General features: G+C 52.5%; 1 protein-coding gene across 1 annotated transcript in view; it reads right to left on the bottom strand.

The window, feature by feature from the left end:
* The window catches only part of METTL3 (methyltransferase 3, N6-adenosine-methyltransferase complex catalytic subunit), a 14,963-nt gene extending 323 nt beyond the window's left edge, over positions 1-14,640 (bottom strand). The window contains 11 exon segments of the mRNA XM_068179255.1: positions 1,422-1,567; positions 3,622-3,669; positions 3,671-3,688; positions 5,459-5,567; positions 5,699-5,737; positions 6,542-6,729; positions 8,880-9,099; positions 10,687-10,862; positions 12,618-12,950; positions 13,738-14,009; positions 14,482-14,640. Coding sequence (XP_068035356.1) covers positions 1,422-1,567; positions 3,622-3,669; positions 3,671-3,688; positions 5,459-5,567; positions 5,699-5,737; positions 6,542-6,729; positions 8,880-9,099; positions 10,687-10,862; positions 12,618-12,950; positions 13,738-14,009; positions 14,482-14,584 — 1,652 coding nt within the window. The 5' untranslated portion in view covers positions 14,585-14,640.
* Between the last annotated feature and the right edge of the window lie 625 nt (positions 14,641-15,265).

Raw genomic sequence — 15,265 nt, 5'->3', positions numbered from 1 at the left:
AAAACGCCGAAGTCCCGGTGGCCCGGGCGCCCGGTACCAGTTGGGCTGGACGTTGTAAAAAAACCCCAAAAAAATCCCCAAAAAATCCCAAAATACCCCAGAACCCCCCAAAACCGCCGAAGTCCCGGTGGCCCGGGTGTGCCCGGGTACCAGTTGGGCTGGACGTTGTAAAAAAAACCCAAAAAATCCCAAAAAAATCCCAAAAAAACCCCAAAAAATCCCAAAAAATCCTTTAAAACCCCCAAAAAATCCCCCAAAAATCCCAAAAAGTCCCCAAAAAACCCCAAAAAATCCCCAAAAATCCCAAATAAATCCCCAAACCCCCCCGAAGTCCCGGTGGCCCGGGTGCCGTACCAGTTGGGCTGGACGTTGTAAAAAAACCCCAAAAAATCCCAAATAAATCCCAAAAAAACCCCAAAAAATCCCAAAAAAATCCCTTAAACCCCCCAAAAATCCCCAAAAAAATCCCAAAAAATCCCAATAAAACCCCAAAAAATCCCTTTAAACCCCCCAAAAAAATCCCAAAAAATCCCAATAAATCCCCAAAAAATCCCAAATAAATCCCCAAACCCCGAAGTCCCCCAGTGGCCCCGGGCGCCGGTACCAGTTGGGCTGGACGTTGTATAGAAATCCCAAAAAATCCCCAAAAAAATCCAAAAAATCCAAAAAAACCCCAAAACCCCCCAAAGCCGCCGAACTCCCCCGGTGGCCTGGGCGCCGGTACCAGTTGGGCTGGACGTTGTAAAAAAACCCAAAAAAATCCCAAATAAATCCCCAAACCCCCGAAGTCCCTCCGGGGCCGGGCGCCGGTACCAGTTGGGCTGGACGTTGTAAAAAAACCCCAAAAAATCCCAAATAAAATCCCAAATAAATCCCCAAACCCCCGAAGTCCCTCCGGGGCCGGGTGTGCCGGTACCAGTTGGGCTGGACGTTGTAAAAAACCCAAAAAATCCAAATAAATCCCCAAAACCCCGAAGTCCCGGTGGCCGGGTGTGGGTGCCGGTACCAGTTGGGCTGGACGTTGTAAAAAAACCCCAAAAAATCCCAAATAAATCCCCAAAACCCCCGAAGTCCCAGCGGGGACCGGGTGCCGGTACCAGTTGGGCTGGACGTTTTAAAAAAACCCCAAAAATCAAAAAAAAAACCCCAAAAAATCCCCAAAAAATCCCAAAAAATCCCTTTAAACCCCCCAAAAAATCCCAAAAAATCCCAAAAAAATCCCCAAAAAATCCTCAAAAAATCCCAAAAAAGCCCTTTAAATCCCCCAAAAAAATCCCAAAAAATCCCCAAAAAATCCCCAAAAAATCCCAAAAAACCCAAAAAAACCCCAAAAAAAACCCAAAAAAATCCCTTTAAACCCCCCAAAAAAATCCCAAAAAATCCCAAAAAAACCCCAAAAAATCCCAAATAAATCCCCAAACCCCCGAAGTCCCGGTGACCCCGGGTGCCGGTACCAGTTGGGCTGGACGTTGTGGGGGCGGCCGAAGAGCTCGATCTTGCGCGTGCCGGGCGACAGCCGCTCGATCATGCCGTAGATCTCGTCGGGCTTGTGGCTGGTGGAGCGCACCTGCAGAAGGGACGGGACGGGAGGGACGGCACCGCGCTGCGCCCGCGCTCCCCGCGCCGCGTCCGGGGCGGTCGGGCATTTCTGGGCATTTGGGGACTTTTTTGGGATTTTTGGGGGATTTTCGGGGATTTTTTTTAGGATTTTTTTAGGGTTTTTTGAGGGTTTTTTTGGGGATTTTTGGGGTTTTTTGGGGGATTTTTTTGGGGATTTTTATGGGGATTTTTGGGGATTTTTTGGGATTTTTTGGGGATTTTTTTAGGGTTTTTTATGGGATTTTTTGGGGATTTTTGAGGTATTTTGGGGATTTTCCTGGGGATTTATTTGGGATTTTTTTGGGATTTTTATGGGATTTTTTGAGATTTTTTTGGATTTTTTTTTGAATTTTTGGGGATTTTTGGGAATTTTTTGGGGGGATTTTTGGGGATTTATTTGGGATTTTTTGGGGTTTTTTTGGGGATTTTTTTGGGGATTTATTTGGGATTTTTTTGGGGGTTTTTTGGGGGATTTTTTGGGGATTTTTGGGGATTTTTATGGGGATTTTTTGGGGGGTCTTTTGGGATTTTTTACAGAATTTTTTTGGGTTTTTTGGGGATTTTTGGGGATTTTTTGGGGATTTTTTTGTGGATTTTTTGGGATTTTTTTGGTGTTTTTTTGGGGATTTTTGGGGATTTTTTTGGGATTTATTAGGATTTTTTGGGGAGTTTTTTGGGGATTTTTGGAGATTATTTAGGAGATTTTTCTGGGATTTTTTGGGGATTTTTTGGGGGATTTTTTGGGATTTTTTGGGGATTTTTTGATTTTTTTGAGTTTTTTTTTTTTGGAGTTTTTTGGGGTTTTTTTTGGTTTTTTTTTTTTAGGATTTGTTGGGGTTTTTTTGGGATGTTTTTGGGGATTTTTTGGGGATTTCTGGGGGTTTTTTTTGGGATTTTTTTTGGGATTTATTTGGGAATTTTTGGAGGTTTTTTTGGGGGGATTTTTTGTGGGTTTTTTTGGGATTTTTTATGGGATTTTTTTGGGTTTTTTTTGGGGGGTTTTTGGGCTTTTTTGGGAGTTTTGGGTCGATTTTGCCGCATTTTCCAAGGGGGTTTTGTGGCTTCCCGCCGTTTTCTGAGGGGGCTCGCTCATTTTTCACCATTTTCTGAGATAATTTCCCCATTTTTACCATTTTCTGAGGTAATTCTCTCATTTTTCACCATTCTCTGACATAATTTCCCATTTTTCACGATTTCTGAGGTAATTTTCTCTTTTTTTCCCATTTTCTGAGGTAATTCCCTTGTTTTTCACCATTTTATGAGGTTATTTCCTCGATTTTCAATATAAACCCCCAATTTGGGTTTTAATCCCCCCAATTTTGGGTTTAAACCCCGATTTTGGGTTTATTCCCCCCGATTTTTGGGTTTTAACCCCCCAATTTTGGTTTGAAACCCCCCAATTTTGGGTTGAAACCCCCCAATTTTGGGTTTAATCCCCCCAATTTTGGGTTTAATCCCCCCGATTTTGGTTTAATTCCCCTGATTTTGGGTTGAAAACCCCCGATTTTGGGTTTAATCCCCGATTTTGGGTTTAACCCCCCCAATTTTGGGTTTAATCCCCCCGATTTTGGGTTGAAAACCCCGATTTTGAGTTTAATCCACCCAATTTTGGGTTGAAACCCCCCAATTTTGGGTTTCAAACCCCTCTTTTGGGTTGAAACCCCCCAATTTTGGGTTGAAACCCCCCAATTTTGGGTTGAAACCCTCAATTTTGGGTTTAACCCCCCCATTTTTGGGTTGAAACCCCCAATTTTTGGGTTTAATCCCCCCAATTTTGGGTTTAATCTCCCCCAATTTTGGGTTTAATTCCCCCGATTTTGGGTTTAACCCTCCCAATTTTGGGTTTAATCCCCCCGATTTTGGGTTGAAAACCCCGATTTTGAGTTTAATCCACCCAATTTTGGGTTTAACCCCCCCAATTTTGGGTTTAAATCCCCTCGATTTTGGCCTCAGTTTCCCGGGGCTTCGGGGTGGGCTTCGCGGGCGTTTTTGGGGCGAAACGCCGCGGATTTGGGGTCTCACCTCGGCCACGATGACGTCACAATCCAGGCCCCGGTTGAAGCCTTGGGGGGTTCCCCTTCACCCCCACCTGCGGGAGCAGCAAATTTGGGGGGGTCCCTGGACCCCAAAACCCCCAAAATCTGCCCCAAAACCCCCAAAATCCACCCAGAAGCCCCAAAATCCCTTAAACTCACCCCAAAATCCCCAAAATCCACCCAGGCACCCCAAAAACACAAAGTCTGCCCAAAATCCCCAAACTCCACCCCAAAACCCCCAAAATCCATCCCAAAACCCCCAAAATCTGCCCCAAAACCCCCAAAATCCACCCAGAAGCCCAAAATCCCTTAAACTCACCCCAAAATCCACCCAGAAACCCCCAAATCTGCCCCAAAATGCCCAAAAATCTGCCCCAAAACTCCCAAAATCCATCCCAAAATCCCCAAAATCCACCCCAAAACCCCCAAAATCCATCCCAAAAGCCCCAAAATCCAAAACTCACCCCAAAATCCCCAAATCCACCCGAAACCCCCCCAAAATCCACTCAAAACCCCCAAAATCCCCCTAAACTCACCCCAAAACCCCAAAAACACAGCCAGGCACCCCCAAAATCCGCCCCAAAACCCCCAAAATCCATCCCAAAATCCCCAAAATCCCCTAAACTCACCAAAAAAACCCCAAAATCCCAAAACTCACCCCAGAACCCCCCACAATCCCCTAAACTCACCCCAAAATCCATCCCAAAATCCCCAAAATCCCCAAAACTCACCCCAAAACCCCCAGTTCCGGGCTGGTTTTTTGGGGCCAAGATTTGGGTGTTTGGGGTGAATTTTTGGGTTTTTTGGGTCGGTTTTGGGTTTTTGGGGTAAATTTCTGGGTTTTGGGGTAAATTTTTCGGGATTTCGGCCCAGTACCAGGCAGTGCTCCTTGCCGTGGTTCAGCCAATGGCTCAGCCTTTGGGTCAATATTCAGGTTTTTGGGGTCGGTTTTGGGTTTTTGGGGTCAATATTCAGGTTTTTGGGGTCGGTTTTGGGTTTTTGGGGTTGGTTTTGGGTTTTTTGGGGTTGGTTGGGGTTTTGGGGTAAATTTTCGGGATTTTGGGATTTCGGCCCCGGTACCAGGCAGTGCTCCTTGCCGTGGTTCAGCCAATGGCTCAGCTTTGGGGTATTGGGTTTTTGGGGTGGATTTTTGGGGTCAGTTTTTGGGTTTTTTTGGGTCCGTATCTGGTTTTTGGGTTGAATTTCTGGGTTTTTGGGGTAACTTTTCGGGATTTTGGATTTAGACCCGGTACCAGGCAGTGCTCCTTGCCGTGGTTCAGCCAATGGCTCAGCTTTGGGGTCAATATTCAGGTTTTTGGGGTAAATTTTTGGATTTTTGGGGCTCGGTATTGGTTTTTTGGGGTGAATTTCTGGGTTTTTGGGGTAAATTTTCGGGATTTTGGGATTTCGGCCCGGTACCAGGCAGTGCTCCTTGCCGTGGTTCAGCCAATGGCTCAGCTTTGGGGTCAATATTCAGGTTTTTTGGGGTGAATTTTTGGGTTTTCTGTGTCAGTTTTTGGGTTTTTTGGGTCCGTATCTGGTTTTTGGGGTCGGTTTGGGTTTTTTGGGGTAAATTTTCGGGATATTGGGATTTCGGCCCGGTACCAGGCAGTGCTCCTTGCCGTGGTTCAGCCAATGGCCTCAGCTTTGGGGTCAATATTCAGGTTTTTTGGGGTCAGTATTTAGGTTTTTGGGGTCAATATTCAGGTTTTTGGGGTGAATTTTTGGGTTTTTGGGTCCGTATCTGGTTTTTGGGGTAAATTTCTGTTTTTTGGGGTGAATTTCTGGGTTTTTGGGTAAATTTTCGGATTTCGGCCCGGTACCAGGCAGTGCTCCTTGCCGTGGTTCAGCCAATGCCCCGTCCGGCCCGTGCGGATGATTCGCTGCAGCTGATTCGTCTTCACCCAGATGATCTCGTCCACGCGCTCGTACCTGCGCCAAATTCCGGACTTTTTGGGCCATTTTGGGCTTTTTTAGGGTTTTTTTTTTAATTTTTGCGGTTTTCTTTAATTTTTTTGGGGGGATTTTGGGGTTTTTTTCAATCAAAAACGAAAGAAACTCACCCCCAGAGGTTGAGGCACTCGCGGCCCAGCTCCATGGCCCTGGAGACGGGGGGAAAAGGGGGATTTTGGGGGAAAAAAAAATTGGGATTTCGGGGGAAAAGATTGGGATTTCGGGGAAAAAATTGGGATTTTCGGGGGAAAATAATTGGGATTTTGAGGGAAAAAATTGGGATTTTGGGGAAAAAAATTGGGATTTTGGGGGAAAAAATTGTGATTTTCCGGAAAAAAAATTTGGGATTTTGGGGGGGAAAAATTGGGAATTAGGGGGAAAAACGGATTCGGGGTAAACCCCAGGGTTTTTGGGCGCAAATCTCGTGGTTTTTGGGGCGAATCCAGGCATTTCTGGGGTCGCTACGGATTCGGGGTAAACCCCGGGGTTTTTCGGGGTGAATATTGGGATTTTTGGGGTGAATCCGGGCGTTTTTGGGGTCGCTACGGATTCTGGGTAAACCCCGGGGTTTTTGGGCGCAAATCTCGTGGTTTTTGGGGCGAATCCGGGCGTTTTCGGGATCGCTACGGATTTGGGGTAAACCCCGGGGTTTTTGGGGTGAATATTGGGATTTTTGGGGCGAATTTAGGGGTTTTTTGGGGTCGCTGTGGATTCGGGGTAAACCCCGGGGTTTTTGGGCGCGAATCTCGTGGTTTTTGGGGCGAATCCGGGCGTTTTCGGGATCACTACGGATTTTGGGTAAACCCCGGGGTTTTTGGGGGCGAATCTCGTGGTTTTTGGGGCGAATCCGGGCGTTTTCGGGATCACTACGGATTTTGGGTAAACCCCGGGGTTTTTGGGGGCGAATCTCGTGGTTTTTGGGGCGAATCCGGGGGTTTTTGGGGCCGCCGGACCTGCCGGTGACCCAGAGGAAGAGGAAGCCCTCGTCCTGCAGCACGGGGATGTTGAGGCGCCGCATCTCGTCGTCCGTCAGCGTCCCGTAGGGCAGCTCCATGTGGATGTCCCAGGGCGGGTCCGCCATCACCACGGCGAACTTGCCCAGGATGGACACGTCCAGGTAGCGGATGTCGCAGCAGATCCACTGAAAAATGGGGAAAAAACGAGGGGAAACGGTTAAAATAGCGAAAAATGGTGAAAAACGGTGAAAAACGGGGAGGATTGGGTCAGCAATGGGGCCTCAGGAGGTTGCCCAGGATGGACACGTCCAGGTAGCGGATGTCGCAGCAGATCCACTGGGAAATGGGGAAAAAACGGGGAGAAACGGTTAAAATAGCAAAAAATGGTGAAAAACGGTGAAAAACGGCGAAAAACGGGGAGGATTGGGTCAGCAATGGGGCCTCAGGAGGTTGCCCAGGATGGACACGTCCAGGTAGCGGATGTCGCAGCAGATCCACTGGGAAATGGGGAAAAAAACGGGGAGAAACGGTTAAAATGGCAAAAAACGGCAAAAAAAAGGCGAAAAAACGGTGAAAAACGGCGAAAAACAGTGAAAAACGGGGAGGATTGGGTCAGCAATGGGGCCTCAGGAGGTTGCCCAGGATGGACACGTCCAGGTAGCGGATGTCGCAGCAGATCCACTGGAAAAACGGGGGAAAAACAGGGAGAAATGGTTAAAATAGCAAAAAATGGCAAAAAACGGTGAAAAACGGCGAAAAACGGTGAAAAACGGGGAGGATTGGGTCAGCAATGGGGCCTCAGGAGGTTGCCCAGGATGGACACGTCCAGGTAGCGGATGTCGCAGCAGATCCACTGGGAAAACGGGGGAAAAACGGGGGGAAACGGTTAAAATAGCAAAAAATGGCAAAAAACGGTGAAAAACGGCGAAAAACGGTGAAAAACGGGGAGGATTGGGTCAGCAATGGGGCCTCAGGAGGTTGCCCAGGATGGACACGGCCAGGTAGCGGATGTCGCAGCAGATCCACTGGGAAATGGGGAAAAAACGGGGGGAAACGGTTAAAATAGCAAAAAACGGCAAAAAATGACACAAAACGGCGAAAAACTGCGAAAAAACGGTGAAAAACGGGGAGGATTGGGTCAGCAATGGGGCCTCAGGAGGTTGCCCAGGATGGACACGTCCAGGTAGCGGATGTCGCAGCAGATCCACTGGGAAAACGGGGGAAAAACGGGGGGAAAACGGTTAAAATGGCAAAAAAAACGGCGAAGAATGGCAAGAAATGGAAAAAACCGGCAAAAAACGGGAAAAACCTCTGGAAAAGGGCAAAAAAGGAAAGGATCGCCTCAGGGAACGGCGGAATACGAGGAAAGCTCCCCAGGAAATGGCGGGAATGGGATTTTCCCAAGAAATGGGATTTTCCCAGGAAACGGGATTTTCCCAAAAAAGGGGATTTTCCCGGGAAATTGGATTTTCCCAGGAAATGGGATTTTCCCAGGAAATTGGATTTTCACAAAAAAAGGGATTTTCCCAAGAAATGGGATTTTCCCAGGAAATTGGATTTTCCCAGGAAATTGGATTTTCCCAGGAAACGGGATTTTCCCAAAAAAGGGGATTTTCCCAAGAAATGGGATTTTCCCGGGAAATGGGATTTTCCCAGGAAACTGGATTTTCCCAGGAAATTGGATTTTCCCAGGAAATGGGATTTTCCCAGGAAATTAAATTTTCCCAGGAAACAGGATTTTCCCAAAAAAGGGGATTTTCCCAAGAAATGGGATTTTCCCGGGAAACGGGATTTTCCCAGGAAATGGGATTTTCCCAAAAAAGGGGATTTTCCCAGGAAATTGGATTTTCCCAGGAAATGGGATTTTCCCAGGAAACGGCGGAACACAAAGAAATCTCCTCAGAAAATTAAAAACTTTTCCTATTAATAATTACCCTATTAGGTCATTAAGGAATTACCCCGTTAGCAATTACCCCATTAGGCGATTAAGTGCTTTTTGTGTCAATAATAACCCAATTAAGCGACGAAATAATTACCCAATTAACAATGCAATTCAGCTATTAAACCGTTTTGCTGTTGAATCGCTACGATATAAAATAATTACGTAACGTCCGAATTAATAATCTCCCCAGCGGACGACTCAATAGTTATCCGAGGCGCAGTTTTCCCGCCGAGTAATTAATTAACCGGCTAATAATTATTGCGGCGTTAAGAAATGAGACGCTAATTAAGCCGGACGACGAAGCCCGCCCCCCGAGGGAAACGGCAAAAAAACCCCCAAAACAGCCGGATTTGCCCCGGATTTTATTTCAGCGGCTTCGCGTTCTCCTCGCACCTGGGGCGGGAAGAGGCGGTCGGCGCCGGCGTCGGGCGGGGCGCCGCGGGGCGGGGCCGGGGGCGGGGAGCGCGGGCGCGGCGGGGCGGGGCCGCGGGGGGGCGTGGCGGCGCGGGCGTCGATCTCGTAGTGCACGTACTTGCAGGTGTCCATGTGGAAGCAGGTGTTGAGGAAGGAGCAGTCGCCCAGCGACTCGTCCGTGTGCTTGTTGATGATGCGGCTGCGGGGCGGGAAGCGGGGGCCGTCCCCGGGGGTTTTGGGGGGAAAAACGGGGGTTTTGGGGAAAAAATTGGGTTTTTTTAGAGAGGAAAACGGGGTTTTTAGGGGAAAAATTGGGTTTTTTTAGAGAGGAAAACGGGGTTTTTAGGGGGAAAAATTAGAGTTTTAGGGGGAAAAATTGGATTTTCAGGGGGAAAAATTGGATTTTCAGGGGGGAAAATGGATTTTTAGGGGGAAAATTGGATTTTTAGGAGGAAAAATTGGATTTTCAGGGGGGAAAATTGGATTTTCAGGGGGGAAAATTGGATTTTTAGGAGGAAAAATTGGATTTTCAGGGGGAAAATTGGATTTTCAGGGGAAAAATTGGATTTTCAGGGGGAAAATTGGATTTTCAGGGGGAAAAATTGGATTTTCAGGGGGAAAATTGGATTTTCAGGGGGAAAATTGCATTTTTAGCGGGGAGATTCGGGTGATTCCGGGGGAAAATCCGGGTTTTCGGGGGAAAAATGAGGTTTTTTTGGGGAAAAAAGGGTTTTTTTTGGGAAAGAAATAGGGATTTTCTGGGGAAAAAAGCGGGGGTTTTCGTAGGGAAAAATCAGATATTTAGCGGGGATATGTCGTGGTTTGGGGGAAGAATCGGGGTGATTTTGGATAAAAACTGGGGTTTTTGGGGGGAAAAAGGGGATTTTCGGGGAAAAAAATGCAGATTTTTTGGAAAAAATTAGGGGTTTTTGGCAAAAAAGCAGGGGTTTATGGGGGAAAGAATTAGATTTTTAGCGGGGAAATTCGGGTGATTTGGGGGGAAAATCAGGGTCACGGTCATTTTGGAGAAAAAAGAGGATTTTTAGGGAAAAAAATGCAGATTTTTAGGAAAAAAATAGGGATTTCCAGGGGAAAAAATGTTGTTTTGAGGGGGGAAAATTTGAGGTTCTTAGCATGGAAACTGGAGTGATTTGGGGGAAAATTGGGTTTTTGTAGGAGAAAATGGAGTTTTGGGGTTTTTTGGGGAAAAAAAAGCAGGCGGCGGCAGGGGCCGCTCGCCGCCTGAGGCCTTGACGCGCTCCTCCCCAAAACCCCAGAGAAACCCAAAAAAACCCCAAATAAACCCCAAATAAACGCCCTAAAATCCCGGATAATCGCCCCAAAATATCAATTACATCCCCATAACCCCAAAAAATCACCCCAAAATGCGAATCAAGCCGACAGGAAGTGCAGGCCGCGGCAGGGCCGCTCGCCGCCCGAGGCCTTGACACGCTCCTCCCCAAAACCCCAGAGAAACCCCCCAAAATCCCAAATAAACCCCAAACAAACGCCCCATAATCCCGGGTGATAATCCCGGGATAATCACCCCCAAACCCCAAATAATCACCCCAGAACCCCAAATAATCACCCCAAAACCCCAGAGATTCACCCCAAAATGCGAATCAAGCCGACAGGAAGTGCAGGCCGTGGCAGGGCCGCTCGCCGCCCGAGGCCTTGACGCGCTCCTCCCCAAAATCCCAAATAACCCCCAAACAAACGCCCCAAAATCCCGGATAATCGCCCCAAACCACCCAGAAAAGCCCCCGAAGACGCGGATCCAGCTGACCGGAAGTGCAGGCGCCGGCAGGGCCGCTCGCCGCCCGAGGCCTTGACGCACTCCTCCTTGGTGCCGTGGTCGCAGAACTCCTGCACCTGGGCGCGGCCGCGCGAGCGGAACTTCTCCACGATGGACTGCTCCTTGGCCGTGGTGGTGTTCAGCAGCTCCAGGATCTCCTGGCTCACCTGGGCGCAGGCGCGCGGCACGGCTCGGACACGCCCGCCCGCGGCAAACCCCGCCCGCCGGCGTCGAACCCCGCCCACCAGCCTTAAACCCCGCCTGTGCGCTGCAGGCCCCACCCATTACCGCCAGACAGCTCTCCTGATTGCCAGGCTCCACCCACCTCTGTAAACCACACCCACCATCGCTAGGCCCCACCCACCTCTTTAAACCACACCCACCATCGCTAGGCTCCACCCACAAGCGTTAAACCCCGCCCACCAGCCTTAAACCCCGCCTGTGCCCTGCAGGCCCCACCCATTACCGCAAGACAGCTCTCCTGATTGCCAGGCTCCACCCACCTCTGTAAACCACACCCACCATCGCTAGGCTCCGCCCACAAGAGTTAAACCACACCCACCATTGCTAGGCTCCACCCACAAGCGTTAAACCCCGCCCACCAGCCTTAAACCCCGCCTGTGCCCTGCAGGCCCCACCCATTACCGCAAGACAGCTCTCCTGATTGCCAGGCTCCACCCACCTCTGTAAACCACACCCACCATCGCTAGGCCCCACCCACTGCTCTTAAGCCACACCCACCATCGCTAGGCTCCACCCACCGCCCTTAAGCCACACCCACCATTGCTAGGCTCCACCCACAAGCGTTAAACCCCGCCCACCAGCCTTAAACCCCGCCTGTGCCCTGCAGGCCCCACCCATTATCATCAGACACCTCCCCTAATTGCCAGGCTCCACCCACCTCTGTAAACCACACCCACCATCGCTAGGCTCCGCCCACAAGAGTTAAACCACACCCACCATTGCTAGGCTCCACCCACAAGCGTTAAACCCCGCCCACCAGCCTTAGACCCCGCCTGTGCCCTGCAGGCCCCACCCATTACCGCAAGACAGCTCTCCTGATTGCCAGGCTCCACCCACCTCTGTAAACCACACCCACCATCGCTAGGCTCCGCCCACATCCTTAAGCCCCACCTATCTTTAAGCACCACCCACTTTCTTAAACCACACCCAATCCCTTAAACCCCACCCTGTCTCTAGACTCCACCCACAACCACAAGCCCCACCCACCATTAAGCCCACCCACCTCGTTAAGCTCCACCCACATCACTAGACTCCACCCACAATCGTGAGGCTCCACCCGCCACCCTTAAACTCCACCCATCTCTAGACTCCACCCACCCGAGCCCTGCCATCTTGAAATGCCGCCATTTTCAAATGCGGCCATCTTGAAATGGCGCCATTTTGAAATGCCACCATCTTAGAACCCCACCACTTTGAAATGCCGCTCTCTTGAAAGACCGCCATCTTTAAATGTGGCCATTTTGAAATGCCGCCATCTTCAAACGCAGCCATTTTGAAATGCCGCCATCTTAAAATGGCGCCATTTTCAAATTCCGCCACCTCAGAATCCCGCCATTTTGAAACTCCTCCATCTTAACACCTCGCCACTTTGAAACCCCACCATCGTAAAACACCACCATCTTAAAACCCGGCCATTTTGAAATTCCTCCATGCCAAAACCCCTCCATTTTAAAACTCCACCATCCTAAAACCCCGCCATCTCGAAACGCCACCATCTTAAAACCCCGCCATTTTGAAATGCCACCATCTTAGAACCCCGCCATTTTGAAACCCCACCATCTTAGAACCCCGCCATTTTGAAATACCGCCATCTTGAAATGCCGCCATCTTGAATCCCCACCCAAGCCCCTCCCCAACACCTTTCAAGCCCCGCCCACCAACAAGCCCCGCCCCCTCACCTTCTTGCTCTGCTGCTCCTTGGTGGACTGCTGGCTCAGCAGGCTCTCGATCTCCAGGTCCACGTCCGACGCCGCCGCCGTCCGCCGGCACCGCTTGGCCTCCTTCCCATCCCCGGCCCCGCCCCCCACCCCGCCCCCGGGCTCCGCCCCACGCCGCCGCCCCGCCGCGGCGGCGGCCACGCCCGCGGCCATGGCGGCCAGCTTGGAGTGGTCGGCGCAGGTGACGAGGGCGGGGCCGTCGTGCAGCAGCCCCCGGCGCACCTCGATCAGCTCCTGCGCCGCGAACTTGTGCAGCAGGCTCTCCACCGCCCGCAGCGTCACCTGCGCGTCGCCCTGCCGCAGGCGAGGGGGACGCGTGGGTGACGGGCACGCCCGGCACGGGTGGGGCGCACCTGGGGAGACGCCCCGGCCCACCTGGGACGCACCCGGGCGTTGGCGGGGGGCACGCCTGGAGATACCTGAGGCGGTGATGAGTCCCCCATGCCCGGGTGTGTGCCCAGGTGTGTCCAGGTGTGCCCAGGTGTGTCCCCCATGCCCAGGTGTGTGTCCAGGTGTGCCCAGGTGTGCCCAGGTGTGTCCCCCATGCTCAGGCGTGTGCTCAGGCACGCCCCACCCGTCCCAGGTGTGTCCCCCTTGCCCAGGTGTGTGCCCAGGTGTGCCCAGGTGTGCCCAGGTGCATCCCCCATGCCCAGGTGTGTGCCCAGGTGTGTCCAGGTGTTCCCAGGTGTGTCCCCCATGCCCAGGCGTGTGCTCAGGCACGCCCCACCCGTCCCAGGTGTGTCCCCCGTGCCCGGCTGTGTGTCCAGGTGTGTCCAGGTGTGCCCAGGTGTGTCCCCCATGCCCAGGCGTGTGCTCAGGCACGCCCCACCCGTCCCAGGTGTTTCCCTCATGCCCGGGTGTGTGTCCAGGTGTGCCCAGGTGTGCCCAGGTGCATCCCCCATGCCCAGGTGTGTGCCCAGGTGTGTCCCCCTTGCCCGGGTGTGTGTCCAGGTGTGTCCAGGTGTGCCCAGGTGTGTCCCCCGTGCCCAGGCGCGTGCCCAGGCACGCCCCACCCGACCCAGGTGCGTCCCCCATGCCCAGGCGCGTGCCCGGGCGCGCCCCACCCGTCCCAGGTGCGTACCCCGGCGATGGCGCTGCGGATGGCGGCGGCGTCGGTGGGCAGGGGCGTGGCCAGGTCGGACAGGTGCAGCAGCAGGCGCCGCTCCAGCGCCGGGTCCGGCTCCGGGGGCTCCCCCGGGACCCCCTCGGGGCCCCCGGGTGGGGAGGGGGCGGCGCCGGGGGCGGGGCCGAGCGAGGGCACGCCCCCGGGGGCGGGGCCGGGCGGGGTGGGGCCCGAGGGGGCGGGGCTGCAGGTGCGGGGGGGCGTGGCCAGGGACAGGTCATGGCGGGGATCTGTTGGAGGGGGGGAAAGATTGTGGTAATTAACAGGTGGGTCTTAATTAATCAGCCCCTTCCCCCTCATTAATGCTCTAATTACCTTTTCCCCCTCATTCACTCCTCTAATTAGCCTCTGCCCCATCATTACCTCCTTGATTAACACATTCCCCTTCATTAACCCCTTAATTAACCCACTCCCGCCTCATAAACCCCTTTAATTACCCCTTCCCTCTCATTAACCCCTTAATTCCCCCATTCCCGCCTCATTAACCCCCTAATTACCCCCTGCCCCCTCATTAACCCCTTAGTTACCCCCTGCCCCCTCATAAACCACACTAATTAACCCTTTCTCCCTCATTAACCCCCTAATTACCCCCTGCCCCCCTCATAAACCCCGCTAATTACCCCTTTTCCCCCTCATTAACCCCTTAATTCCCCCACTCCCGCCTCATTAACCCTTTCATCCCCTCACGCTCCGGGCCCTCACCGGCGGCGCCGAGCGGGTCGTGCTTGCGGCGGCGCTGCAGCCGCTCCCGGAGCGAGTCCAGCTGCTTCTTGTGCGCCTGGATCGAGCTCCACGTGTCCGACATGGCCCCGCTCGCCGCCCTGTCGCGACAGAGACCGGTCGCCACCCTCCCGCTCCCGCGCCGCCTCACAACGCCGGAAGAGGAAGCGACATTGGGGTGGTGGGGGGGGGGAGCCGCGAAGCCGCCGCCGCCATTTTGAGTGTGGGCACACCCGTTTGTTTCAACGGGCGCCGCCGCCATTTTTGGTACTGGCACCGCGCCGTTATTTCCGTGGCGACCGCCGCCATTTTGAGTTTGGGCAGCCCGCTTTAGTCCAGCAGAGACCGCCGCCATCTTGAGTACTGGCAGCGCCGCCAGTTCCATGGTAACCGCCGCCATTTTCAGCGCGGGCGCCCTCCCGTTGTTGCCATGGTAACCGCCGCCATTGTGGGAGCCGGCAGAACCCCCGCGTCCCCCTCACGAAAACGCGCGCGCGAATCCCCCGAAAACCGGCGGCTTCGAAGCCCGGGGATTCCCGTCGTGCCGTCCCCATGCACACCGCGCCACCGCTGGCCTTTCATTCCAAGACCGGCCTGCGGCCTTTTTGAACCCCGCTGAGGGCGCGGCGGCCAGCGCCGCCATTTTGAAGGCGGGCATTTCCCGCGTCCCGTTGCCGCGGCAACGCGCGCCTTTTTTTTTTTTTTTTTTTTTTTTTTAAGGCCACGCCCCTTTAAGGGCGCGGCGCCGCCGCCATTTTGACTCCGG

This window comes from Anomalospiza imberbis, unplaced genomic scaffold, assembly GCF_031753505.1.
Source record: "Anomalospiza imberbis isolate Cuckoo-Finch-1a 21T00152 unplaced genomic scaffold, ASM3175350v1 scaffold_82, whole genome shotgun sequence".
NCBI classification, from domain to species: domain Eukaryota; kingdom Metazoa; phylum Chordata; class Aves; order Passeriformes; family Viduidae; genus Anomalospiza; species Anomalospiza imberbis.
This window is presented reverse-complemented; position numbering and strand designations above follow the sequence as displayed.